At 38.6% G+C, this 25,510-nt stretch overlaps 2 protein-coding genes across 4 annotated transcripts in view; one reads left to right on the top strand and one right to left on the bottom strand.

Annotated features, from left to right (window-relative positions):
• LOC132379575 (serine/threonine-protein kinase 32C) overlaps positions 1–10,669 on the bottom strand; it is a 271,167-nt gene extending 260,498 nt beyond the window's left edge. For 2 of the 3 annotated variants that reach the window (XM_059947643.1, XM_059947641.1), the window contains exon 1: positions 10,132–10,669. Coding sequence is in view for 2 of the 3 variants with exons in the window: in XM_059947641.1 (XP_059803624.1) it covers positions 10,132–10,183 (52 nt within the window). In the remaining variant the exon portion in view is untranslated. The remainder of the gene's footprint in view (positions 1–10,131) is intronic. The other variant, XM_059947644.1, reaches the window with a different exon arrangement.
• A 14,473-nt stretch (positions 10,670–25,142) lies between these two features.
• Positions 25,143–25,510, top strand: part of LOC132379574 (leucine-rich repeat-containing protein 27-like) — a 73,561-nt gene continuing 73,193 nt past the window's right edge. Inside the window, exon 1 of the mRNA XM_059947638.1 lies at positions 25,143–25,341. Within this exon, the coding sequence (XP_059803621.1) occupies positions 25,186–25,341 (156 nt within the window). The 5' untranslated portion in view covers positions 25,143–25,185. The remainder of the gene's footprint in view (positions 25,342–25,510) is intronic.

Here is a 25,510-nt window from a genome sequence, read left to right as displayed (position 1 = left end):
TGATTTAGTACTGCTGATAAAAAGTTATGGAAAAGTGGGACTTATCAGCAGGACTACAGTAATGGCAAATGATTCACACTGCATTACCTTCACTCCAGAAGGAAAGTCACCCCCCCACTTGCATAGAACTCTAATATCATGGCACATTTACAAGCCGAACTGGAGAGGTATCACCAAGCCTGCATCTACAGTCTTCCAATTTCATTGGAGGAACAAGTGAACCAATGTCAGCTGACTCTCCTAGCTAACGTTTCAAGCCGTTTCGGAAGGCACAGAACAGGAGCACATACTCCATGAAGAAGTCCTGTGAAAGTATAAGGGATGCAATAATTCAAGATCTAGGCACCCACTCAATCCATCAGGCATCTCATGCCTCATCTACAGTAAAATGTCATGAGCCTGTGGGATCCTGTGACTTGCCATAGATTGTTGGACTTCTAAGTTTCTCAAACAACTATTTACAAATTTTTGTCTAATAAGAGTTGTTAAGCCCTTTGCTTTCTAATTATCCTTCTCAATTAATTGTAACTGGTATGGGTTTCCCACAATCTATGACTATTTGAAGACTCTCATTTATGCCTTAGCAGACTCAATGTGGTGGAAAGAATGAATTGTCTCATGTTATTGCTCAGTCGTTTCTCCAAAACTCAGGTGGTATTCCCACATTGAATCTCTCGTTTCCATCTCTTCACAGGGCATCTGCCTCCCTCCGCTCCTGGTGCCAAATCGCTATCAGCACTTTCTGTGACCGAGGCTGCCTTCCGCCAGGTTGGGTCAGTGCCAGCTACTGCTGTGAGAGACAGAGCCTGCCATTCCTCCGCACTTGGGACCGGTCCTGCAAGCGCACACCGTAACAGCACAGTATGTGGGTCTCATATTAACCTCACTTGTCTTCTCAATACTCACAGAATCAGGGCGGTAACAAGTTATCATCAATACAAAGAAATTACTGAGAAGAGAAGGCATTTGATACAGTACTTTACAACCTGCAGAGCAAAATTACTTCATGGGACCATGGCTCATTTTTGAATGTCCCAAGGATGTCAGTGCAATACCAAAAGTGCAAATCGTATTTTTCATAGTTGAAGTGGGCTGATTCATAAGACTAATGGGGTCATATTTTATATTCTGCTGAATATTCAAGTGCAGAAGTATCTGTGCTACATTCAAAGTGAAATGGCTGCATGATCATGAAAGACCACCAGTGTTTGCAGGCTGAAGTAGACACAGTGGATTTGAAGAGGTGAAGTCAACGCTCAAAAAAATTGTGAAAGGAAAAGGGGAAAAATGAAATACAAAGAGAATTTTTCAAGGGACAGGAATTAACAGGATTGGGGGAATGTTCTCTAGAAAGGCAGACAGATTTCATCAGCCATCTGTCTTGTAATACCAGTCAGTGCCCTGAAAAACCTCAAAGCTTTCTTAATAAAGATGCATTATTCTAAGCAAGTCTTCAGGGTCAAGAACATTAACAATTCTTAAAGCAGCATTTTATTCTCTTTGTTATTATTCCAAAGCTATAAATATTTTACTCGTAAAGTCCGAGAAGGTAGGGTGCTTCTATTAGTACCAAGAACATTAACCAGAGAAAATCTTAGCAGCATCACTCATTGATGTGCATTTAATAATCAAATTAAATCTATTCTCAAACTGACTTTGTCCAGTTTGTTTGCTTTTTGTAATTTATTTTTTTTATTGAAGTTCGTCATCAAACAAGCATTTCTGTAAGATGTATTTCAGATATTGTACATATATATCATAGTCATAAATGCCACAAATCTCCACATAATATTTATCCGAGGTATACACTTATAGAAAAGAGAGGAAAGAAGGAACAAGCGAAAGGAGCAAACTATATACAAGTAGGGAGTGATCTTTTTTTACAACATATTAATTGATTTGTGAGAATAAAATCAAGCCTATGATGTGTTATGTAGTTAAACCATTTTTCCCAGTATGAATCAAATTGTTCCAATTTATGATTAACAGATGCTGTTATCTTCTCCATTTTGTAAATGTCCATTGTAATTTCCATCCATGCATTTAAGGTTGGGCTCTCCTGTGATAACCATTTTCTAGTAAGAGTCTTTTTACCAGCCACCAGCAGTATATTCATTAAATATTGATCTCTTTTCAACCATTCTTGAGGTATATATCCAAAATATATGCTCTTACTTTCTAAGGGTATTTCACATTTAACAATGTCTTGTAGAGCACTGGGGATAGAGAAAGTGTGACCTCAAATGCTGTGATTTTGCAATATGACTTCAGGCTTGAATAAGCTAGCTTATCACATGGTGCAATAAAGCAACCATATTTTTGCAAGAGATAGCAAAATGTGGGACAAGCACGATTTTCACTAAGTCTGTATATTAAAATTAGTAAATTCCTTTAATTGCAAATTAAAGCTCAATAAAGAACATAGGTATCAGTGATTCAAAAATATCAGTTGTGATACTCAAAATATTTTGTATATTTACACTTTAACTAACATATATGTCAAAATTAATCAACTATTTAATGGTGTAGCAGGGAGTTGACTCATTCAGAATTCATTGAGAGCTTGAGAAATGGATGATGCAGCCAACCAAATGGAAGAAAGCTTAATAACTAGTTGCAGCTTAGTAAAACATGTTTTTGATACAATTCTGGAAACTGGGCTTCCATAACCTATCACTTTCATTCTTGGACAACAACTTTTTAAGAGGCCGCAAACTTCCCTCATTTTAGAGGAAATCAACTTTTTTTTAAGTTCAGTCACCACTGCAGCCCTGAGTGAGGGATAAATATTCAACAGGATGTCAGGGATAACTTTTGAACTCTTTTTCCCAATTGTGACAGAGAATCCTTCAACTAAGGTTCATCCACACGTCCACCAGCACTACATTCCCTTCAATGCAAAGATCAACCTAAAGTTTTGTGAAATGTCTTGAGTGCATCTGTGACTCAAATGAGAGTGATACCAACTGATATACTTGAAGAATTTATGATAGTCCCCGATTCTAGATGAAAGAAAGCTGAATGCTATGACTTGTGTACCTACTGGGAATACATTTTCAATATGGTTATTGTGAGAGCTACTTAAAAAAATTGCTTCTTTCTTGTTGAAAGTTGCATTGATACAGCAGAGAATTTAACTTTGTTTCTAACTTTTACATGGTTGTATATGGTTATATGGTTAACTTGGGTTGTCCCTTTCCCAGAAAGGTTCTAACTCTGTGATGAAAGTCATTACAAAGGTCCTTCAATCTTTTTAGAGAAATGTACAAAGGTAATTTAAGTTTATTAGATATATCTATTATGTCCTTCAGAAGAGATTGTGAGCTCTCTTCTTGCAGTCCTTCTGAAGGTACTTCTCAGAACTAGTGAGTATGAAGTTCTCAGGTTTAGAGCTAGTGAACAGAAATGAAAAGTGACATAGTTCAAAGTCAGGATATTGTGTGACCAGAAGAGAAACATACAAGTGGTAGTGTGCTTGTACTTGTCCTTCTTGATAAGCATGTCATCTTCCATTGTGTGATTATAACTTCTTGTTGTAGAGGATATGGGTCGAGGAAGTGCTGCCAGAGTTGCTAGGATGAGTAACGGCAGAGCAATTTGAAGATGGCGCTCACTGCATCCAATATGCACCAGTGACCAAATGGAATGAAATCTTAGAGTGGTGAATGAATTGGTATTCACGTGGCCTGTTTTCTTCTGTTTAAGCTCCTTAAATGTTGTGAGCCAGATACCTGACCTCAAATTCACTTTTATAGCCATAGTTTTTATATAGCTGATCTAAATGAGTTTCTGGTATTCTTCATATCAACGGTGGGGATTTGATAACCTACCATATAACTCATTGAATATGGCCATCACCTGGCATTTTTGTGTCAGAAATATTACTTATCATTTATTAAGCCACATGAAAAAAAAGTCAATGATCAAGCAGTTGAGAGTAGTTGGGATAAGCATGCCATCTTTTATTGGGTGATTATAATTCCAAACTCTGGAACCTTTTCTCCTTAACGACTTCAATTCTGCTTGACCTCCTTGATGTCTCATTACATCTAATGCTATCTCAATCTCAGGAGCAGTCATGCTCACCTCACCTTTGAAATTAAACTCTTTGGTCCACGTTTTCACCAATTCTAAGACCACACTTGGTGAGATCAGGAGCTGAGTGATATTGGCAAAATCCCAAATGAAGATTGAAAGGCAGGTTATTGAAGCACTGTTAATTACATTTTCCATTATTTGGAGGATAAACTAATTTGATAGTAATTGGAAAAATTGGATTTGCCTTGCTTTTTGTGAACAGGACATGCCTGGGTAGCTCTTCTCTCTCATGTAGAAGTCAGTCACATAGATCTCACGAGAACAGATTTGCAAGAGGAATGGGCAATTCTGGACTGCAGTTTCAGTACCAGAGATGAGGTATGGAGTGTTCCCATTGCATTTTTCTGTATTCAATGTCCTCAGTAATTTTTGATTTCATGTGAAGTGAATTGAATTGGTTGAAAAGTGATCTGGGGATGGTGGGTATCTCAAGAAGAAACTGGAATGATCATAAACTCAGCATTTCTGTATAAACACATCTGCCAATGTTGTTATCATCATTACCACATATATAATGGGATCTGTCATCACTGGCAATGGAGATGTTCTTGGATATCCTTCCTTTAATAAATTAACTGTCAATCTCCATTCATGACTAGATGTGACAAGACTGCACTTTCAATTTGAAACACAGATCAAGTTACTTACTTCTATGCATTGCATGCTGTTTAGAACACATATAATACCATGTTCTAACTTTGTAGGATTGACACCTCATTTTCATACATGCCTGGTGCTGCTCCAGAATGAACTTCTGAACTCACCATTGAATCGGGAATGATCCCTTGGCTTTATGGTAATAGTGAAATAAAGTGAAATAAACCATATCAAGCGGTTATGGTTTGTGGTGGCATATATTTAGGTGGCTGTCCACAATGTCCCATGAATACCAAATTTTTAGCTGCCAGATCTGTCCTGAGTTTGTCCTATATTGCATGATTGCTATATTATGTAATACCATACAGGGAGTTCCCTCTACAAGGTCTACACACTGTCCTACCAATGTTGCCACAAGTTTAGATTTAAAACAGGAGAACATTACAGTTCCAGCTCTTTATCTTTTTAATAATAAAAACAACATACAGCAAAAATTGAGACAATTCACAAGGAAGTTGTCAGAGGATTAGTGCTTTACAGGGATTCTTGATTTTAAAGATTATATACAAAGAAAGTCTTGTCAACTTCATGACTCTTTTAATGTCCTGTTTATTACTCATAAATAGATTAAGCTGGGTATGGCACTCAAAAGATTTCTGGATCTCTGGTTATAATTTTTATATCTTGGCTGACCACAAGTGAGGTACTGGATGAATAAAGGATGGCAAATATGGATTTCCCCCTTTTCAGCAAGGACAGCAGAGATTACCTGCATTCAACACCAATATAGGCAAGCTATTGGAAAATATCCTGAGGGATAGGAATAACGATCACCTGGAAAGGCAGAAACTAATCAGAGAGAGCCTTTGTCAAGAGAAGATCAGGCTGACTTAATCATGTTTACAAAAAGGAAGGCAAGTCCAATTTTTCCAATTACTATCAAATCAGTTTATTCTCAAAATGATGGAAAATGTAATCAAGCGCTTCAATAACCTGCCTTTCAATCTTCATTTGGGATTTTGCCAATATCACTTAGCTCCTGATCTCACCAAGTGTGGCCTTGGGCTTGGTGAAAACATGGACCAAAGAGTTTAATTTCAAAGGTGAAATGAGTATGACCAAGCTGACTTTTTTTTTGAAGATGTAACAAGGTGTGATGACGACAGCAGTGCAGCTGCTGTGGAATTAAACATGACCTCTGACAGGGTCCCTTTTGGGAGAGGAGTCCAAAAGATTCGGGTCCATTGAATCCAAGGCAGTTGAATCCTAAACTGGCCTGGTAATAGGAGACAGAAGGTGATGGCAAGGGGCTGATTCCTCGGATTTGGAACTCATCACTAATGGTGTTCCACAGAGAACAGTGCAGGGACACATGCTTTTATAAACTACGTGAATGATTTTGATGAGTATGTAGAAAGCTCAATCAGCAAGTTAGCAGATAACACAAAAGTTGGTGGAGTTGCTAGCAGTGTGGAAGGTAGATTAGATTACAGAATGATAGCAATGTGTTGGTGAAATTAACCAAGAACTGGTAGATGGGGTTAATCTAGGTAAATAAGAGTTAATGGATTTTGTTAAGAAAAATGATAATCAAACATGAGGTACTGGAGCCTGAAGATACACATAATGTTTCAGAAACAACTTTTTCCCTCTGCCGTCAAATTTCTGAATGGACTTCGAACCCATGAACACCACCTCAGTATTTTTCTTCTGTTTTTCCTGATGAAGAGGAGCATGACTGAGGTATGTAAAATTAAGGGTATAGACAGGGCACATTGAAGAAAGCTTTCCTCATATCACAGATAGATAAAATTAGTGAATATAGAACTATTGTAAGAGTTAAGATTTAGAGGCAATTTGAGGGGTCTTTTTTTTCCCTCTTAGAAACGAGAAATCTCTTTTTGCACTACATATTTATTTTTATATACTTATTGTAAATTACAGTTTCTATTGTTATATACTGTAATATACTGCTGCTGCGAAACAACAAATTTGATGACATATACCTGTGATATTAAACCTGATTCTGATTATCCATGAATGGTAGAATCTTAGGGGGTACTGAGGAACTGAAGGATAGCATTGAAATCACAAGTTCCTTGGTGGCAGTCCAGGTGGAAAACATGGTTAATAAAACATTGGAATATTGGTCTTCATTAGTCAGGATATTAAATACAAGAGCAGTGAGATTACAGTGCAACTTCACCAAGCATGGTTCAGATCTCTGCTGGAATACTGCATGCATTTCTGGTCACCATACCATAGGAAAGATGCGATTACTCTGAAGAAGGAGTAAAGCAAATGCACCAGGATGTCAGTCGAGTTGGGGCATTTCAGCTATGAGAAGAGACTAGAGCAGTGGTTCCCAATGTGGGGCATATGCCCCTTAGGGGGGTAATTTGATTTTTAAGGGGGGCAATTCGAGAATGAGTTATTAACAGTGAATTTTTTCTAGTAAGTCTGTGTGAGTATGAGTGTGTGTGCGAGTTAATACAAATGTGTATATAGAGTATGCATACATAAAAATACTTGTGTGTATGTACATGTGTAATTGCGTATGTACTGTATATATAGTGTATCACCATCATTACAACCGTCAAATGGCTTTCATAATTAAATTAATGAATTGACTGATGTAGGAAGGAACGAATGAACAATTCCAAATGCGTAAGAAACTCGTACGAGGTCGCACCAATGCTGCTTTTTGCAGTAGCTTTCGTTTCTTGGTGGTGTGAAGGTGCGTACATTGCGTCATCTCTTTTAAACAGTGTATCTGTCTTTGTATGCTGTAGAAACGAATCGGCATTGTTTTATTTATTTATTGTTATTATTTTAGTATCACTTAATGTTCTTTTTTTTTACAATTTCTTAGTAATTTCTTCCTCAGAACTTTAACAGTCCTTTGGTTCTTTTATTTTTCTCTTTCATGAATGCCATGTTCTTTGGAAGCTTGTTTAAACCAAGTTAATGGTCTTTTAGGCTTCCTCCAGGTGAATAGGAGTTCACTTTTTGAATAATAAGAATTATATATCACCACAGGGGGCATCAGGATTTTAGAGGTGATTAGGTGGGGCATGGCCAAAAAAAGGTTGGGAACCACTGGACTAGAGTGTCTGGGTCTGGTTTTCCTGAAGCAGGGGTTAAGAGGGGACATGACTGAGGTATGTAAAATTGAGAATTATATAGATTGGGCACACTGCAGAAACCTTTCTTCATATCACAGATAGATAAAGTTAGTGAACATGGAGTTAGTGTAAGGGCTAAGATCTAGAGATGAATTGAGGTGGATTTGTTTCTCTTTGAGAGTGGTGAGTACCTGGAATACGTTGCTGGAGAGAGCATTGGAAACAGAGTCAGCATTTAAAGCAGAGAAGGCAAACAGCCTGAAGCTGGAAGAAGTCTGCAAGACGGTGGGGACATAGTGAGGACAAATAGCCTATTTCCATACTGATTGTGACCAACTCAGAATATCTTATTTTTAGAAATAAAGTTATATTCACTAGAAGTACCCCCTCCCAAAGTTAAAGCCACTAAATTGTGCAGCAACATTGATTAGCATTGCTATGTACACCTTGTGGTCAGGACACTGAGGAGTTAACTTAAAGTTTATAAAGATGACAAAAGAATTTAATAGAGCAGAACATTAAAAAAAGGATACAGATTCTACTTTGAGAATTCAGAACATCAATTCTATAAATTACAGATGGAGTCTATAAGTTTAGGTGGAAAATAAAAACTCGCAAACAAAGACAATGCAACTCTGAACTCTCTTCCCTCAATATTAGTGGATACTGGGAGTCAATGTGAATTTCAAGAAGTGATCAATAGAATTTTCTTAGGAAACTAAGCAAAGGAAGGATCTGTAAATGGACGTGAAGCACAGATCAGCCATGCTCTAATTAAACAAACAACTGTCAAGCTTGTTCTGCTACATTCCTTGATTAAATTTTGTTCTGCTCTATAAAATCACTAACTCTGGCATGCATGGGTAAGATTAAGAATTGTGCATGCATGCCTTCTGCCATATAATATCATGATTATAAAGGTAGAGTGTTGAAATCGTGGCCATTAGCAAATCACAAGGTTTACCATACAAAAGTAAATAGCTGTGTTTTATGCATTATCGAAGTTGGGTTAACAATTTATGGCAGCAGAAACATATTTACTGCTCTTAGCTAATAGTTTACAATCATTACAGTTAGCAACAGGTATGAGCAAATGTCTCAAGGAAGACCTGTCCCACCGATGTCCACTCTGCTGACCAAATGGTTTATACATGTTGTATCTTAATGGATATCTCCGTTTGACCAAGTGTCCCTAGTAAAGAAATATTTGTTCTCTAGCGTGGATAAGCCCTGCAGTTCTGCAAACTTTTCTTGAAAAGTGAAATCCCATTCATCCAAGTCACCAATCAGATGTAAATGAAATATATTAATATTTCACCAGCAATGTATAGGAGGTTTTGGAAAGAACAGGGCAAAAATAAAATATTCACATCAAGGAGCAGAGCAACAATTGACAAAAATTCAGAAAACGGAGTAAAGCAAGAGCAGAACTACGGCAATTGTAATGTTTTACTTAATTGCTTTGGGGTGGTGGTCTTCTAATATATGCACATGATCCAGATTACATTTTTCAATTAAAATCATAAAATCTTCAGAAATTTTTACAAATAATTTCAAAACGAATCAATCTGCAGTCACAGTCACTTTTTAAAACACTTAATACTTTACTGATATTGCATTTCAACTCTAGAACTAAGGTAATACATTGATTTTTCATAAATGGAGAAAATTAACATGGGAAAACTTTATTCAAAATGCAGGCTATTAGAATTTTTTAGTTAAATTGCAATGACCTTTCTCGAGTTAGTTTACACCATTATTCGCATTATGGATCACTAAACCCAAAGAAATGAATTAGTAGTAAAATACAATGCAACATTAAAGAAAACCCAAATGCGGTATTATCAGTATAAAAAACAATAAAGGTGCACCGGGTGTGTTTCACATAAACATCATAAGACGTCAACCTCTGTAACTGGTTAAAATCTGAATAAATGTACGACAGACAAACCGTCTCTAATGAATGAGTGTGCCTCAGAATTTTTCATGTTGTTCAATGCTGTATTTGTTCTCAAGGGTTCACTGTTGAATACACTGACACACGTGTTAGTCAAGACGCTTTTAAATATATTTTGATGGAATAGCATGGAAAGATGTTTTCCAAATTTCTCTGGAAATCCCTCTAAACCTGATAACAAAATAACAAATAAAATATCTAAACCTAATAACAAAAGTTATTTAAGAGCAGTAAACTGGTACTTTAAATTGAAAACTGTATTCAGTAGAAATACCATTTTGCACATACAGAGAAAACATACCCCAATAAAATCATTTAAAAAAAATCCATCGGCAAAATCAAGTTGGTGCTTACCATCCTCCTTTTCATCAAAAACTGGCCGCTTTGAAGAACTGTTCGCTCCCATTCTCTCTCACCTCTGATGCATTTAAGAAGGAGTCGAACCGCTGGCATTCCTTAGTTGATTCAACACGAGGAAGGCTGCGCAGGACTTGGAAGCTAACATCTCCTTCGCCGCTTCTATCTTACGGCCATAACAGAGGGGAACAGTATACTCTTGTATTGTTTGAGGTTACGTTAACGTTACAACTTGGAAATGCGAGACTGAATGGAAAACTACTCGCTGGAGCACAGGGCGCCGGGACAGCGACGAACCGTTTGCTTCTTCCCACTGTACTGGTACGATTGACACATCGCGGGGAATAAGGTTCAATTTCACAGTCTCCCTTTCTCTCTACATCTCGAGCAACCACTCAGAAAATGCCCCCTTCTCTGATAGATGTCAAAAAAAAGATGTTTGTGTTGCAGAGGATGCTAGATAGGCAGTATCGCAGAGAAGATCAAGTTGACTGCACTAGCGGGGGCAGAATAGTGAGCACCCGCTCACACCAAGGCAGCTCATTGTACAAGGTAGCCGCCCCACGTGATCCACCCCGTCCCACCCATTCCCCGCGCCCATTGGCTGCATGGGCGGCAATTCTACAGATCCCTGGAGAGTGATTGCCTATTTTGCTAATCAATCATCCAAAAGCCCGGAGCCGCTGCTTTCGAGATGGAAAGAGCGCTGCCGGCAGGGAGCAGTCGCTTGAATTCGAGGTTTCGAGCGAACAAATTAAAGGTACCGACGTAAGTGAAAGACGTTGTAATATTAACTACACTGAGAAACCAAATGTACTTATGCTCTCAAAAATACAGAAAATTGCTGGGAATACTCAGCAATCAATAAATAATCATCTGTAGGAAGAGGGACTGAGTTGATGTTTCAGGTTGAGGCACTTGGTCAGAACTGAAAGGGATGAAGCTTCAACGAGAGTGGAGAGGGAGAAGGTCTCTGAAAGGGTGACTGTTGTATAAACAAGGTAATCCGATCTACGAGTGAGTGGGATTAGTTTGAGAATAAGAACATAGGCAAAAAAAAAGATTGTCGGAGTTGTGAAAATGCAGAAAGGAACAACACACAAAATGCTGGAGGAACTCAACAGGTAAGGCATCATCTATGGAGAGGAATAAACAGTCGACGTTTCGGGCCGAAAGGAGCCAGCCCCAAGAGAAGAACAGCAATGAAAAGAAAGCTGAGCTGATATTACGTATGGACGAATGACACAGACCAAGACGTGAAGTAGCTTTCAGTACTGAATCCAGAAGTTTGCAATGTGCTGAGGGAGAAAATGAGGTGCTGTTTCCCAGTTTTGCGTGGGGCCTCACTGACAGTTCTGTACAGGAAGCCACGAACCAATGGGTTAGAGAGAGATGGAAAATTAACACTGCAAGGCACAGAAACTCAAGGATGCGCCTGTGCTCTGAAAACTATCCGCTCTCTCTCTCTTTGAACCTTTTGACTCGTGAACCAGTTGATTCATGTGCCATCGAAAGTGACAAAAAGTGCTCAAAACTGATTAAGATTTAGAAATAAGAGGAAAAAGGAAAAACTTAAAACCCTGAAAAACATTTAGCAGAAATAGTCCGAGGCTGGTACAGTGTAAACTAACACAAAACCAAATTCTTAAGGAAGCTGGAAACCTGACAATGAAAGTCTCAGAAAATGCTGGCAATAGTCAGCTGGCCAGACAGCATCTGTGGGAGCAGAACAGGACCAACAGGATTTAAGGCTCATGTTATTTCAAAACGACATTCAATGATTGGGTCTGTAAGTTTATTTATTTGTTTGTTTACAGAGATACAGCGTAAAATAGGCCCTTCTGGCCCTTTGAGCTGTGCCACCCAGCACCCCCCAAATTAACAATTTACAATGACCAGTTAACTGATCGGTATGTCTTTGAACTGCAGGAGGAAACCGGAGCACCCAGAGGAAACCCACACATGGCCAAGGGGAGAATGTACAGTACAGATTCCTTACTGAGGGTGCCTGTATTGAACTCTGAACCGGAGTAGCTTCGGGGAATGCCCAAAGTTGTAATAGTGTAGCACTGACCACTTTGATCCCATGGATCCAGCCCATATTAGCCTAAAGATACTGCAGTCTTTCCTCTCCCCTGAATAAAACACAAGTTTAATTGTTGAAGGATGCCCTTAACATTCTGTGAATATAATTAACAATCCACTCCTAATCCTTCTCAGTGCATTCAGTCCTTCCAGCTTGCTAGCCTGTACTTTCTTCCTTTAGTACAACTTTTGTCAAAAGATTTGTCATCCTTCAGCACTGAACATCCCTGTAATCCGAACTTTAGCAAACTTCATCATATATGTAAATTAAAATCACTATTTTTTTTATGTGCAAGCAGTATCACCACCCTGGAATTATTCTAACCCTTCTTACAATAGGTTAATCTTACTATGATTTATCTGGGCAGCAAGGTTAAACTGAGTTTCCTGATCATTCCCAGGAAACCCTTCTGTTGCTGCTGACGTAAAGAGTAAATTTAATTGGCACATAATCTTTCTGACCATGCAATATATTTTGCAATTGTGCACACTGAGACATTAATGCATTGCCTCTTCCTGAAATACAATAATCAAGATAAATCATTCATCTTCTTTATTTAGCTATTTATATTTCAGTCACTTAAGATAAATTATAATTAATTTTGCACTCTGATTTGGCTTAATTTGTTTTAATTCTTACTCATTCTTTTTCCATAAATCAACAATTGAAATACTGGGCAACTTAAGCCCAAACAAAGTTGTTATTATGGCTGTTCATTATGCATAGAATATACCTTTGAAGTTTGAAGTTTATGCTGAATTAGCATTTATTAACTTTTAAAATATTAATCTGGAAAGAGAAGAACACTGTATTTAATGTATCAATAGTCTTCATTGTGTAATATTATTTCCAAATAATTATTGTTCTGATATTGTTTGAAAATTATTCTAAGAAGCAGGTATACATACATTCATACAGAGTAAGAAGCCAAATCCCCAATTTATGTGGCAAAAGTTGCTTTAGCTGAGGTTCCACAGTAAATGTTGAAGTGAGTTCAGCTGAATGAGGCAGATGTAGCAGAAAGTCCATCATTATTCTCATTCTTGGTTGCTATACTTTTAACCCTGCTAAACATTCTGCATTTGTGCACTTTGAACAAAATCAGAATCACCAATATCTCATAGTCAACTATCTTACAACAGGCATGATAAATAATAAGCACTTAATGAGGCATCCAATGCTAACATTGGTCAGACGCTTTAGAGCTTGAGGGGGAAAAATGGGGGAATTATATTGAGGCACTATAGACAGCAACACAGCTTTGCTTGAATAAATAGTGGGATAAACTTATCCTCTGAATCAGAATCAGGTTTATTATCACTGCATATGTCATGACATTTGTTGTTTTGCAACAGCAGTACATTGGAATACATATTAATAAAAAACTATAAATTACAATTTGAAATATATATATATAAAATTAAATAAGTAGTGCAAAAAGCATATTAAGGCGGTGTACTTCAATTCATTGTACATTCATAAATCTGATGGTGGAGGAGGGGAAGAAGCTGTTGAGTGTGACTTCAGGATTACAGACTCCACTATACACCCTCTCAACCTCTACACGAATATTCATCATCCAATGTCATTCAGCAACATCACCTGACCTTGTAGTTTTCAGTCACCAATTGACTTTGTAATAACCTTATTTGTCTTGTCATCAATGACAGAGCTTTCAGTCACTTTGACCCTACTTCATAGAAATTTTTATAGAAGTCCCCAAAACATCTTCTCCAAGCCATTCTAGTTCTCTTCTAATCAAAACAACCTTTCTGTCCTAGCGTTCACTCATCTTTCATTACTTTTTTACCATGATTTGAAAAGTGATGCTCCTTCATATTTCTGTAGAAGAACTTGGGATATGATGTACAGTATATGTAAAAATACCTTATAAACACTAGATCTAATATTGATTTTGTTGAAATCTTTCCATCCATCCAGAGAATTACTTTCACCTGTTGAAGACATCTCACCATCTATATATTTGACAGTATTATTGCATTATGTTCCTAAGTTAATCAAAATTGTCTTGGAAAAACAAAGATGAAATCTCACCCAAGTCAAATGCATTTTGGTTTGTGTGTCAAAATTTTTGTGAAGTTGATGATAGATTACTAATCTGTATACAAGAAAGATATAAATCAGGTGCAGTTTATTCAAAATGGAGTAGCAAGAATCTTAACCAAAAAAAAAAGAAAATCTGAGCACATTTCACCAGTTTGGCATCATTAACACCACGTTCAGGAACAGTTATTAGCTCTCAACCATTAGGCTCTTGAATGAAAAGGGATAACTTCATTCAACTTCATTTGCCCCAACATGGAAATGTTCCCACAACTTTTGGACCCACTTCCAAGGGCTCTTCATCTCATGGCCTCTGCACTTATTGCTTACTTAATTATTATTATTTCTTTCTTTTTGTCTTTGAACAGTTTGTTGTATTTTGCACACTGGTTGAATGCCCAAGTTGGTGCTATCTTTCATTGATTCTGTTATGTTTATTATCCTAGTATGGATTTGAGTATGCCCGCAAGAAAATTAATCTGAGGGGTGTGTACGGTGATCATTTACTTTGAACTTTGAACATTACATTGGCTGCCTGTGAAATTTAGGATCAATTTCGTATGGCATCCGTTAGTGTCGCGAGATCATGGATCTGTGCCTTGGGAGTCTTCTCCCAAGGTTGTATTGAAGACCGGCTGTTGCCCATGCAGCAAGTCTCTCTCTCCATGTCACCGATGTTGTCCAAGGGAAGGGCAAGGGCTGATACAGCTTGGCACCGGTGTCATCGCTGGAGTTGCCAGAGTGAGGTTGAAGGCAACGTTGGACGTGCCTTAGGGACTCCAGCTCCAGATTTGTCCTCAGGGTTTACTCCCGAAGCCTTTCCCAAGAGTGGGTATGGCCGCAAGGCAGCGGAGGTTTAAAATCAGAGTTTTCCCTCTCTTAGGTGGACTGCCTTCCCAGGCTGACGAGCTCCATCTACCCGAAGGATCAATTAGGATCAATTTTAAAATACTTTTAATTGTATATAATGCTCAGAATAATCTAGCTCCTCCATTATTTTTTGAGATGTCTATCCCTTACATCCTATTCATAATCTTAGATCCACAAATACTGGTTTGGTTAGTGTTCCTAGAGCCAAGCATGTAAGAACTGGTGATGTATGCCTTTTGCTCTTATGCACCAAGAACCTGGAATTCTCTGCCAAATGAGGTATGCCAGGCTAGTACTGTGGAACATTTCAAACACTTCTAAAGACCTACATTTTAAGTTTGGCCTACTTTTAGGATTACGTACTGCCTATTGATATTGATTACATTTATATAATTTGGTATATTTGATTACATTTTATTCTACATAATGTTCATCTTTACATGAGATTTTTAACTTCGTCTCATATTTTTATGACTATGTTGATTTATCTTTCTAATCTATGTAAGGTACTTTAAGCCTGCATCTTAATGTATGAAAGGTGCGATATAAATAAAGTTATTATTACTATTTTATTAGCGATACAACACGGAGTAGGCCCTTTGAGCCACAGCACCCCAGAAAACCCTGCAATCCTAATTAAACCTAACCTAAGCACGAGACAATTTACATATGACAAACTAACTTTGGTCTGTGGGAGGAAACTGAAGGAGCCGGAGAAAACCCATGCAGTTCACGGAGAGGATGTGCAGACATGGCTCCAGAATTGAACTTACAACTCTGGAATGCTCTGAGCTATAATAGCATAGCACTAACCGCTACACTACCATGGTGCCCACCTGGGTGCAAAATAAAGATATGTTACAAAGCACCTTCAGTTTTTATCTGTTATTTCAAGTATCAAATAATCTTCTGAATACTTACACCTATAAAGAAACCTGTGTTCTGCATCAAATGGCTTACATTTGAAGTATTTAAATATCTGATTATATTCATGTCATTTGGGTTCTTCTGTAGGTAATATAATATTAAACAAAAACATTTTGATGTATATTTGCATCTATCTTATATCCTGCTGATGTACTGGCAATGAAATGACTACACACACATGCAACTCATAATTCACAAATACATCATCATAATTGAATAAATGGAACATAGTGGACAGTTGCCATCATCTGAAGTGATTCCAATAAGAAAGCTTTTAGACCTACAAACGTAATACTTTGCTCAATCCACATAGGCCCGAAGTATTCATATCCACTGCTGTTTGTAGTCTTCTCTCCATAAATCAACGAACTTTCCTTCAGTCAGTAGTGCCGCTGCAGCCTCCGAGCTTCTGTGACCTAGTTTTAATCTTAAACTTGAAGTTCGCATGTTCTCTCTCTGGTTATCTGGGTTTCCTTCAGATCTTTAGTTTCTCCCCACAACCCAGTTTAACAGATACTGCAAATTACTCTTACTGTGATGGGTGGTTGGAAAATCTAGATAAAATTGATGGCTTACAGGAGAATAAGTGAAGCCTTGATGGGATCGCCCTGAATGCTGCCATAGACTCATTGGTATCCTTCTTTGTCATAAGAAAATATTATTTTAAATGTTGCATTTATAATGACTGGATCATTTGTCTTACTGGGATTCTCATAAAGAGACAGAAGTTGGCTAGATGTCATCTATAACTTGCATGCCATTCTTCAAAAGATGGCCAAGCAATCTTTTGTGCTCACTATAACAATGAAGAAGGCTACATATAGATTGGCCAGAGTGGGAGGAGGCTGGAGGATTACAATGGCAGGCAGCAAGAAGCTCAGGGTTGCTTTTGTGAACTGAACACATCTGCTCTGCAAAGTGATCACTCAAACTGCACTTTGTTTCTCCAGTGCAGAGAAGACCATAACATGAACACTGAACTGGAAGAAATGCAAATTAATTATTGCTTCACCTAGAAGAACTGTTTGGGTTCTCGTCACTTTGAAGGGAAGAGGCAAAAGGACAGTTGCATGAGAAAGTGCTCGAAGGTAGTATTTTGCGTTCCACAGTTGAAACGCAAAAGACCCTGAGGACTATCTTTGCTGAGTAATTAATCATTTGTTTTGTGATATTTGGGAAATTCAAGAGGTTTAGCAGCAAAGGACCAGCTATCTATTTTGACAAATTGCTATCCCAAATTGTGAACCTATGCAAAGCATTGTGAGCTCCTGTGGTTAAAATTTTCAACTTTCTCAGGGAAGGGATATTGCTGAGCAAATATGCTTATTCACATCAAGTATCAGATTGTTGATGGTAGTTAGAAAAATCCATTATTTTATAATTCTTCATTCTCTCTGAACTTTTCAAAGAAGGTAATTAAACACACTTTACATACCTGGGGAAAATGGGTGCTTATGCGAGAATACTGTTCTTGGACTACAGTTCAGCATTCAAAGCCATAATTCCCTCCAGGCTTGACAAGAAGCTCAGAGTACGGCCTTCACCCTGCCTTGTGCAACTGAATCCTGGAATTCCTGTCAGATTGCCGACAGGTGGTAAAAGTGGGCTCAGTCACCTCTGACCCTCAGCACAGGAGCCCCTCAGGTCTGTGTCCTAAGCCCCCCTCCTTTACTCTCTGTATGCCCATGACTGTGTCACCACCCACAGCTCCAATCTGCTAATTAAATTTGCTGATGATACTACATTGATTGGCCTTATCTCAAATAATAATGAGGCAGCCTACAGAGAAGAGGTCATCACCCCGACATAGTGGTCTCAAGAAAACAACCTCTCCCTCAATGTTGCAAAAACAAAGGAACTGGTTGTGGACTACAGGAGGAATGGAGACAAGATAGCCCTAATGACATCAATGGATCTGTGATGGAGAGGGTGAACAGCTCTAAGTTCCTCATCATAAACATCACCGAGGATCTCACTTGATCTGTACATACTGGCTGTGTGGTGAAAAAAGCACAACAGCACCTCTTTCACCTCAGATGGTTGAAAGAGTTTTGGATGACTCCCCAAAATGTAAGGACTTTCTACAGGAGTACAATTGAGATCATCCTGACTGGCTGCATCACTGCCAGGTATGGGAACTGCACTTCCCTCGTCTGCGAAGAGTGGCGCATCTGTAGATGTGAACTTCCCACTATTCTGTACATTTACAGAGACAGGTGCATAAAAAGGGCCCGAAGGATCATTGGGGACCTGAGTCACCCCAACCACAAACTGTTCCAGCTACTACCTTCCAGGAAGCAGTACTGAACCATTAAAGCCAGGACCAACCAGATCTGGGACAGCTTCTTCCACCAAGCCGTCAGACTGATTAATGCAAGCTGATAGAGTTGTATTTCTATGCCATATTGACTGTCCTGTTGTACATACTATTTATTACAAATTACTATAAGTTGCACATTGCTCATTCTGACGGAGATAGAACGCAAAGATTTTTACTCCTCACGTATGTGAAGGATGTAAGAAATAAAGTCAATACAATTCAATTAATTTTCAAATAACAATATTTACTTTGTTGCCACGAACAAGATGTACTGCAATGAGGAAGATGTCTTGACTGGAGTTGTCACTCACTGAAGTTCAGGGTGTCTTTTCTTTGGAAGAACTCAGCAAGTATACACAAGAATATATCCTGCAATATTAAACCTTGCGTCAATGAAACATTGCTATTTAAAAACATGAAGCTCATATAGAGAGATACTTTAAAAGAAGAGCAAGTAGTTGTCTCTCAGGGGAAGCATCTCTCAGAATACTCCCCAGTGTATTGGCTGTCTGGGACATTAGTACCTTTCTTTGTATATTCCCACAGATCTAAAATGAGGAAGAAAGAACCCTCAATTATTGAGTGCCTATAGCAACCTCAGAGCATCCCAAAGGATAGTTTAATCAGTGAATTATTGTCCTCTTTGCAAAGTAAGAAATCAGATAATGAAATTGAGCAGAACACGATCCCTGTTGGTTGATGTGTAAATACTGCATTAAATTCCAGGGAGAATTCCCTGCTGTTTTCTCAGTGGCATGTGTTCCTTTACAAGGGAGAGGATGGAAAATGGCTTGAACATGTCAGACTAGAAAATTATCCAAAGAATACATTAGGAAATCAGCTAGAGCAATTATATCCAGTTCAAACTTCTCTTGGAATTCTGAACAACATTTGTTCGTTAACCAACCAACTTGCTCTCCTGATTTTTTAGCAGGACTTCTGTATTACCTAGCCATTCTTATTTTGGCATAAAACCATTCAAATTATAATAACAGTAGTGCTACACATAAAGTTTACCCAAAGTGAGATTTTCAGTGACAGTGATCTGAAAAAACATTCTTTTTTTAGTCAAAATAAGAACAATCTTACTTACCACATTTCCCCAGAAATCATACTATTTACAAGGAAAATGCTCAAACTGCATTCCTTTTTTTCGTTCTGAGATATGGGTTTTTTTATGACCTCAAATACAGTTTAATAGGTGTTCCTGTATTGTTTTGTCAATGAGGTTAAGGTCAAAATCATTCTAAGTTAACAAGCCTCAGGAGCATCCCAGGCTGCTGCTCATCTCTCCTGTATCTCACAGTTCAATATTTGTTGTTGCATTATAGCTTCATATCTAAGGGCAGAAGACTTCACCTCATTTTCCTTAAGCTGTGAGAGCAGGCAAAATGAGTATAAACCCTTTCTCTTATTGCAATTCATAAACTGTGTTATATACTTTTACAGAAACAGCTTCTGTCAAGAACACCATCTGTATCCCTAGGTGCTTTCTCCTGCAGCCACTGTCCTTCCCTCTGAACCCACCCCAAACACTCACCCCCACAGGCAATATGCTAAAACCTCACTCCACACATTGATGAATGAAGTGCTAGAGCAAGTCTGACAGCATCTATAGAGGGGAATAAACAGTGGACATTTGGATCAAGACCCTTCATCAGGACTCTGATGAAGTAAGATTACACTTACTGGAGGAATTCAGGAGGCCAAGCAGAATCTGTGCAAGAAAGTAGATGGTCAAAATTTCAGGTTGAGACCATTCGTTTGTACTGCCATTTTTCTCCAGAATCCAGCACACGCTCTTTAATGTCTCCCATGTAGAGCGTTGCTTGTCTTGTGACATATCCTTTAAGGAGTGAGTTTTACCACGGAGTAATATCAGGCAACTTAACAATTGTAAACCTCAGAAATGTCATCTCAGTCTTCATGTGACTTTCACAGAAAAGGATTTGTACAACTTACAACATGGTGTGTGTGGCAAAAGGAATGGCAGGGAGTAATTTCTGGGTCTATCTTAACAATAATCCCAATATTGTACAGGTTCCTTAGTCTGGTATCTCTCTGAACTTTCAATGAAAAGTATGTGCATAAAACTCCGGAGTGTGCCTTCTACCTATGACTCTCCCACAGAAGCATGAGTGATATTTGTGATCAAAGACTGTCTCTACAGAATACCAGATAGACTTCTGAATCTTTCAAAGTGGCTATACCCATCTGTTGCTTTCTCAAACTTCATACTCCTGAACTTTTAAAAAGCAAATAAAAAATAAAACTCTCCCAGTCAAGCACCAGTCAGCCATATATAACAATAAACTTTATAAGGGAGCCAACCCCACAACTTTCAGTAAGCACTGGAGATCATTGGCAGCCAGAAGTTCTGAGTTCAGAATCAGCATTAGAACAAGTTTTATTATCACTTACGTATGTTGTGAAATTGTTGTTTTGTGGCACCAGTACAGTGCAATACATAAAATTACTATAAGTTACAGTAAGAAATATTAACAGAGTAAAAAGACAGCAAAATAGTGAGATAGTCTTCATGTTTCATGGACTGCTTAAAGATCTGATGGTGCAGGAGAAGAAACTGTTACCAAAACATGAGTGTGTATCCTCAGCCTCCTGTACCTTCTCCTTGAGAGCAATAATAAGAAGAGGGCATGTTCTAGATGGTGAGGGACTTTAATGATGGATGCTACCTTCTTCAGGCGCTGCCTTTTGAAGATGTCCTTGATGGAGAGGCTAGTGCTCATGATGGAGATTGCTGAGTCTACAGTGCTCTGCAGTTATATATTTTTTCGATCCTGTACATTGCCGCAGCTATACCAGGCAGTGATTTAAGCAGTCAGAATCTCTCCAGAGTACATCTGCAGAAATTAGCTAGACTCTTTGGTGACATAACAAATCTCCTCAAACCCCCAATGAAGTGTAGCTGCTGATATGCCTTCTTCATGATTGCATCAATGTGTTGGACACATCAATGTGTAGGGTATATGCTCTGAGATGTTGACACCCAGAATAGATCCTCTGAGAGGTTGATGCCCAAGAAATTTAACTTGTCCCTCTTTCCACTGCTGACCCCTCACTGAGTTTCAGAACCATACTAAGAAAGTGAAATTGATGTTTGAGCAACTCTGATATAATGGTATTTGCTTAGTCCAGAATCAGACAGTCATCATGGATAAAATCACAAAACCCTGAATACAACTGAGCTATACTTAAGAAAGAAAGTGGTTCTTTGTCAACGTTAACTGACAACCTGATACGAGTGCGAACAGAGCCACCTTTTGGTAGGGAAAACTATGACTACATAGATACTGAAAGGCCTGAAGACAAGTGATTCCTGAATGCAAAGAAATGAACTTTCAATTTAGGCACATTTCAAGCAGTCTGTAGCATTTTCACAAATAATTCTTGAATAAAACTTAAAAAGTTGTTTCCCCCAATATTACCTTTTAGAGAACAATTAGTTTTAGAATTAGGGTTTTATTCAATACATTTTCCTTATGCTTTTATTTTATGGTTTGTCCAAACTCAAAGATTGTATAAATATTGTGAATTATTTAAGAAAGTGCATTTTATTTTCTCTTTTTGCCTCTGGGTTGTAAGATGTCCTACTTTTGCTTCTAATAAATCTTCAATGACAACCCTTCCCATTTAAATAAGTGATTTTTTTTTTGTTGATATAGAATCGCTTCATCAATATGAGATACTTCTGATATCCTGTCAGAGATGCTAACCCAAGAAGGGTAAAAGCATTCTGTTGCCACACTACTCTCTATAAATACCATATAGTTTCACATTTATTGCTGACAGTTTTAGGAGCCTTTCTCTTAATGTTATCAGACTTTGCCACTGCCAACTTTGGCTGAGATTGATGGTGTTAAAGCTAGATATGATTCTTAATCTATTACTGGATAATAAATCCAAAGACCAGATCAGGCTCTCCTCAGATTATGAATATCTATTTTATAGTTCCCTGCCCATACCAGTGAGTTCCCTAAATATTATTAAATTAAAATGAATTTACTGGCTCTAGTGTATCATTTGAAAAAGACTTCTATACACAAATTGCAACTAATTAGGAAAGCAACAGAAAGCTATTCTTTACAGCTAAGGAAATCAAATGCAAAAGTAGGGAGGTTTTGTTTCAGCTATGGGGGTCATGGGTGAGATCACTTCTGGAGTACTGTGTACCATATTGGTCTCCCTGGTTATGGAAAAATGTTAGTGCATTTGATGTATTTCAGAGAAGGTTTACTACATTAATCATTTGCAGTGGACAAGTTGTCTTATGAGCAATGATTAGGTGGGCTAAACTGGTACCTGCTGCAGTTTAAAAGAGTAGGAAGTGACTTAATTGAAACAGTTACGTACCTCAGGGATTTTGTCAATGTTGCAAGGGAGAAAATGTGGAAACTCTAGGCTAGAGGTCACTGTTTAAAAATAAGGAGCCATCAATTTAAGGCAGATATAAAGTACAATTTTCTTTTTCTCTGAAGGCAAGGCATATTCAGAAATCTCTAGCTCATAGAATAATAGAAGCAGAATATTTTAATGGCAGAAGTAGAAAGATACTGGGAAAGCAAAGGGGGCTGTTATTACAAGGAAATGACAGGGCCAAATTGAATTTACAGTTAAATTAAATGGCAGAGTTTTAATAAATGGCAGAAACTTAATGGTAGAATCTTATTATCAAGCAAAGCAAGCTTAATGGGACAAGTGACCTATTCCTGGTCCTAATTTGTATATTCATATGGCAGTTGCATAACTTCAGTTCAGTTAATTAAGTAAATCTGGAATAAACTGCTATTAACTGGAAAAGCAGCCACTTAATGTAAAAGCAAAAACTGTTTACTAATGGCTTTTATAGAAGAAAGGCAACCCAGTCTGGCCTGTGACTCCAGACGAATAGCAATAGGAAAGGACAAATGTTTAGTAGTGATATAAAATACTCTTTAAAAACAGCAGGTCAGACTGGGCATGTCCTTTCTCAGAAGAAAGGGAAGAAAAGGAGGGAGAAAACAAAACAATCAAGCTGAGCCAGTCTCACAGAAGGATGACTGGTACAGACAGAGAAATCAATGTAGCAAATTTCAGAATTCAATATTGAGCTCAGAAGGCTGAAACATGTCCACTTGAAAGATGGAGTGTTGACCCCTGTTGAAATAGTGCAGACCACAGACTGATAGATTCCATTGGGAATAAAAGGGGCAGGCATTAGGAAACTCAGTGTTGTCCTTGTAGACTGAATGTAAGTGTTATACAAAGCAATCACAAATCTGCATTTGGTTTGGGAACACATTGGGAACACCAAAGAAGATTGGAAGAGGTATATGTTCTGGATAGTAGGAGGAGGTTGAAGGACAAGCATTGCATCTCCTTTGGTTGCAAAGGAAAATGCTTTAAAATAGTAGCTGGAGGGTAGGAAAGAGTGGATCTGTGAGTCATAATGGGAATCATCCCTGTGAAAAGAGGAAGCTGTGTCTGGTGGTGGTATCTTTTTGAGTGTGGTATAAATTGTAGTGAATAGTGAAAGGAAAGCCATAATGCAAGAAGCAGGAAGACATTTTAGAGGCACTTGTACAGAAAGTCTCATTATTAGGGTAGACAGTATGTAATGGAGATGGAGTAACTAGGAAAATGGAGTGGAGTTCATACAGGAAACAGGGTGGGAAGAAGAGTAGTTAAGACACCAGTTGAAGTCAATAAGCTTGTAATGGATGCTAGTAGCCAGTCTACCTCCTGAGGTGGAGACAGAGAAATCCAGAAAAGGAAGAGTCAGAGATTGAACATGTTAAGGGGAGGGCCTCATGGAAATTTTCACCAAAATTAAAGAAATTTTTTGAAGTCACAGGAGGTGCAACCATACAGTCGTTGAATTGGATAATGATTTGAGGGAGTAAGGCCAGGGAGAGACTGCTCTATGTATCTCATAAAAATGGATATAGCTTATGAGTCTCATAGATATATCTTTGACCTGGAGAGAGTGGATGGAATAGAAGAAAAAGTCGTGGATGTTCATTAAGGCAAATGAATATGCTAGTGGTGGGAACTGGTTGGGCCTCTGCTGAAGTAAGAAGCTTAGAGCCTTCGGACCATTTTGATATGGGATTAAAATGTAAAGATAAGTCAGTTCCACCGGGGAATTAGAACTGCTCAAAATACTGAGGGTCATCACAAGTGCCACAGATGCAATGTGAAGAGATTGGAGTAGGGACAAAAGAATTGTAAACAGGTGGGAAGAAGTAAGCTTGATGGGGCCACAGCTGGCTGAAACAAGAAGTCTACGAGAATAGCTACGCTTCAATATTTTGATGAAAATTGTTGAGAGGTTACACATTGGAGGTGGCTTGTAATGGGATCACTAACTATCTGGAAAAACACAAGTTGATTTTGGGTTTCAGGTCATGTTCCAGAGTGTTGCAGAGCTGGATTCATTCTCCAGAAAGTAGGGATGAGTCCGCCGTACACCAACACCCGAAACTAGAGAAGGGAAGGAAAGAAGGTTCAGATAGTCTGCAGGTAGAATTATTCATTCTATGTTTCATCTCAAACATGTGATAGGCTCCGGGGTGTTCCTGCTGTGAATAAAGCGCTATATGAAATGAAGTTAGTTACTGGTGATTTCACAGGTCCTCAACCTTATCACGCAGGTACGATCTAATGGCCTTCAGAGCCTGTGCCTATGAATCATGGTCGTGAGTCGTAATTGCGTCACACGCCCGGTTGTCATGGATACGCGGGGCGCTTGGTTGTGGAGACGGACGGAGGCCGTAGGCGGGGAATGGAGCTGGAATCGCTGCGGCCCAGCCCAATGGGCAGTGAGGCTGAGGCGGCGTTCTCGTCCAGCGGCTCAAGCTCCCTTGGGGAAATGGTTGATTTAGCTGGTCGGGGGCTGGAGCAGGTGCCTGAACACGTTCTCGAAAGGACTGGCTTGGAGGTAAGGCCACTGAAACCCACCACCCGGAGGCTGGTGAACGGGTGCCTGCATCCGGCGGGCGGGGATCAACCCTGCTGAAGTTCAGTCCCACTTGTTGAATTTTAAATATTTGGCGTGTCACTGGAAAGAGAAACAATCGTGCTCTTAAACATCTTGCTCGTTCAAGCAA

The sequence above is a fragment of the Hypanus sabinus genome, chromosome 22 (assembly GCF_030144855.1).
Source record: "Hypanus sabinus isolate sHypSab1 chromosome 22, sHypSab1.hap1, whole genome shotgun sequence".
Taxonomy (NCBI): domain Eukaryota; kingdom Metazoa; phylum Chordata; class Chondrichthyes; order Myliobatiformes; family Dasyatidae; genus Hypanus; species Hypanus sabinus.
Note: the sequence above shows the minus strand (reverse complement) of the source record. Positions and strands in the feature narration are given on the sequence as shown.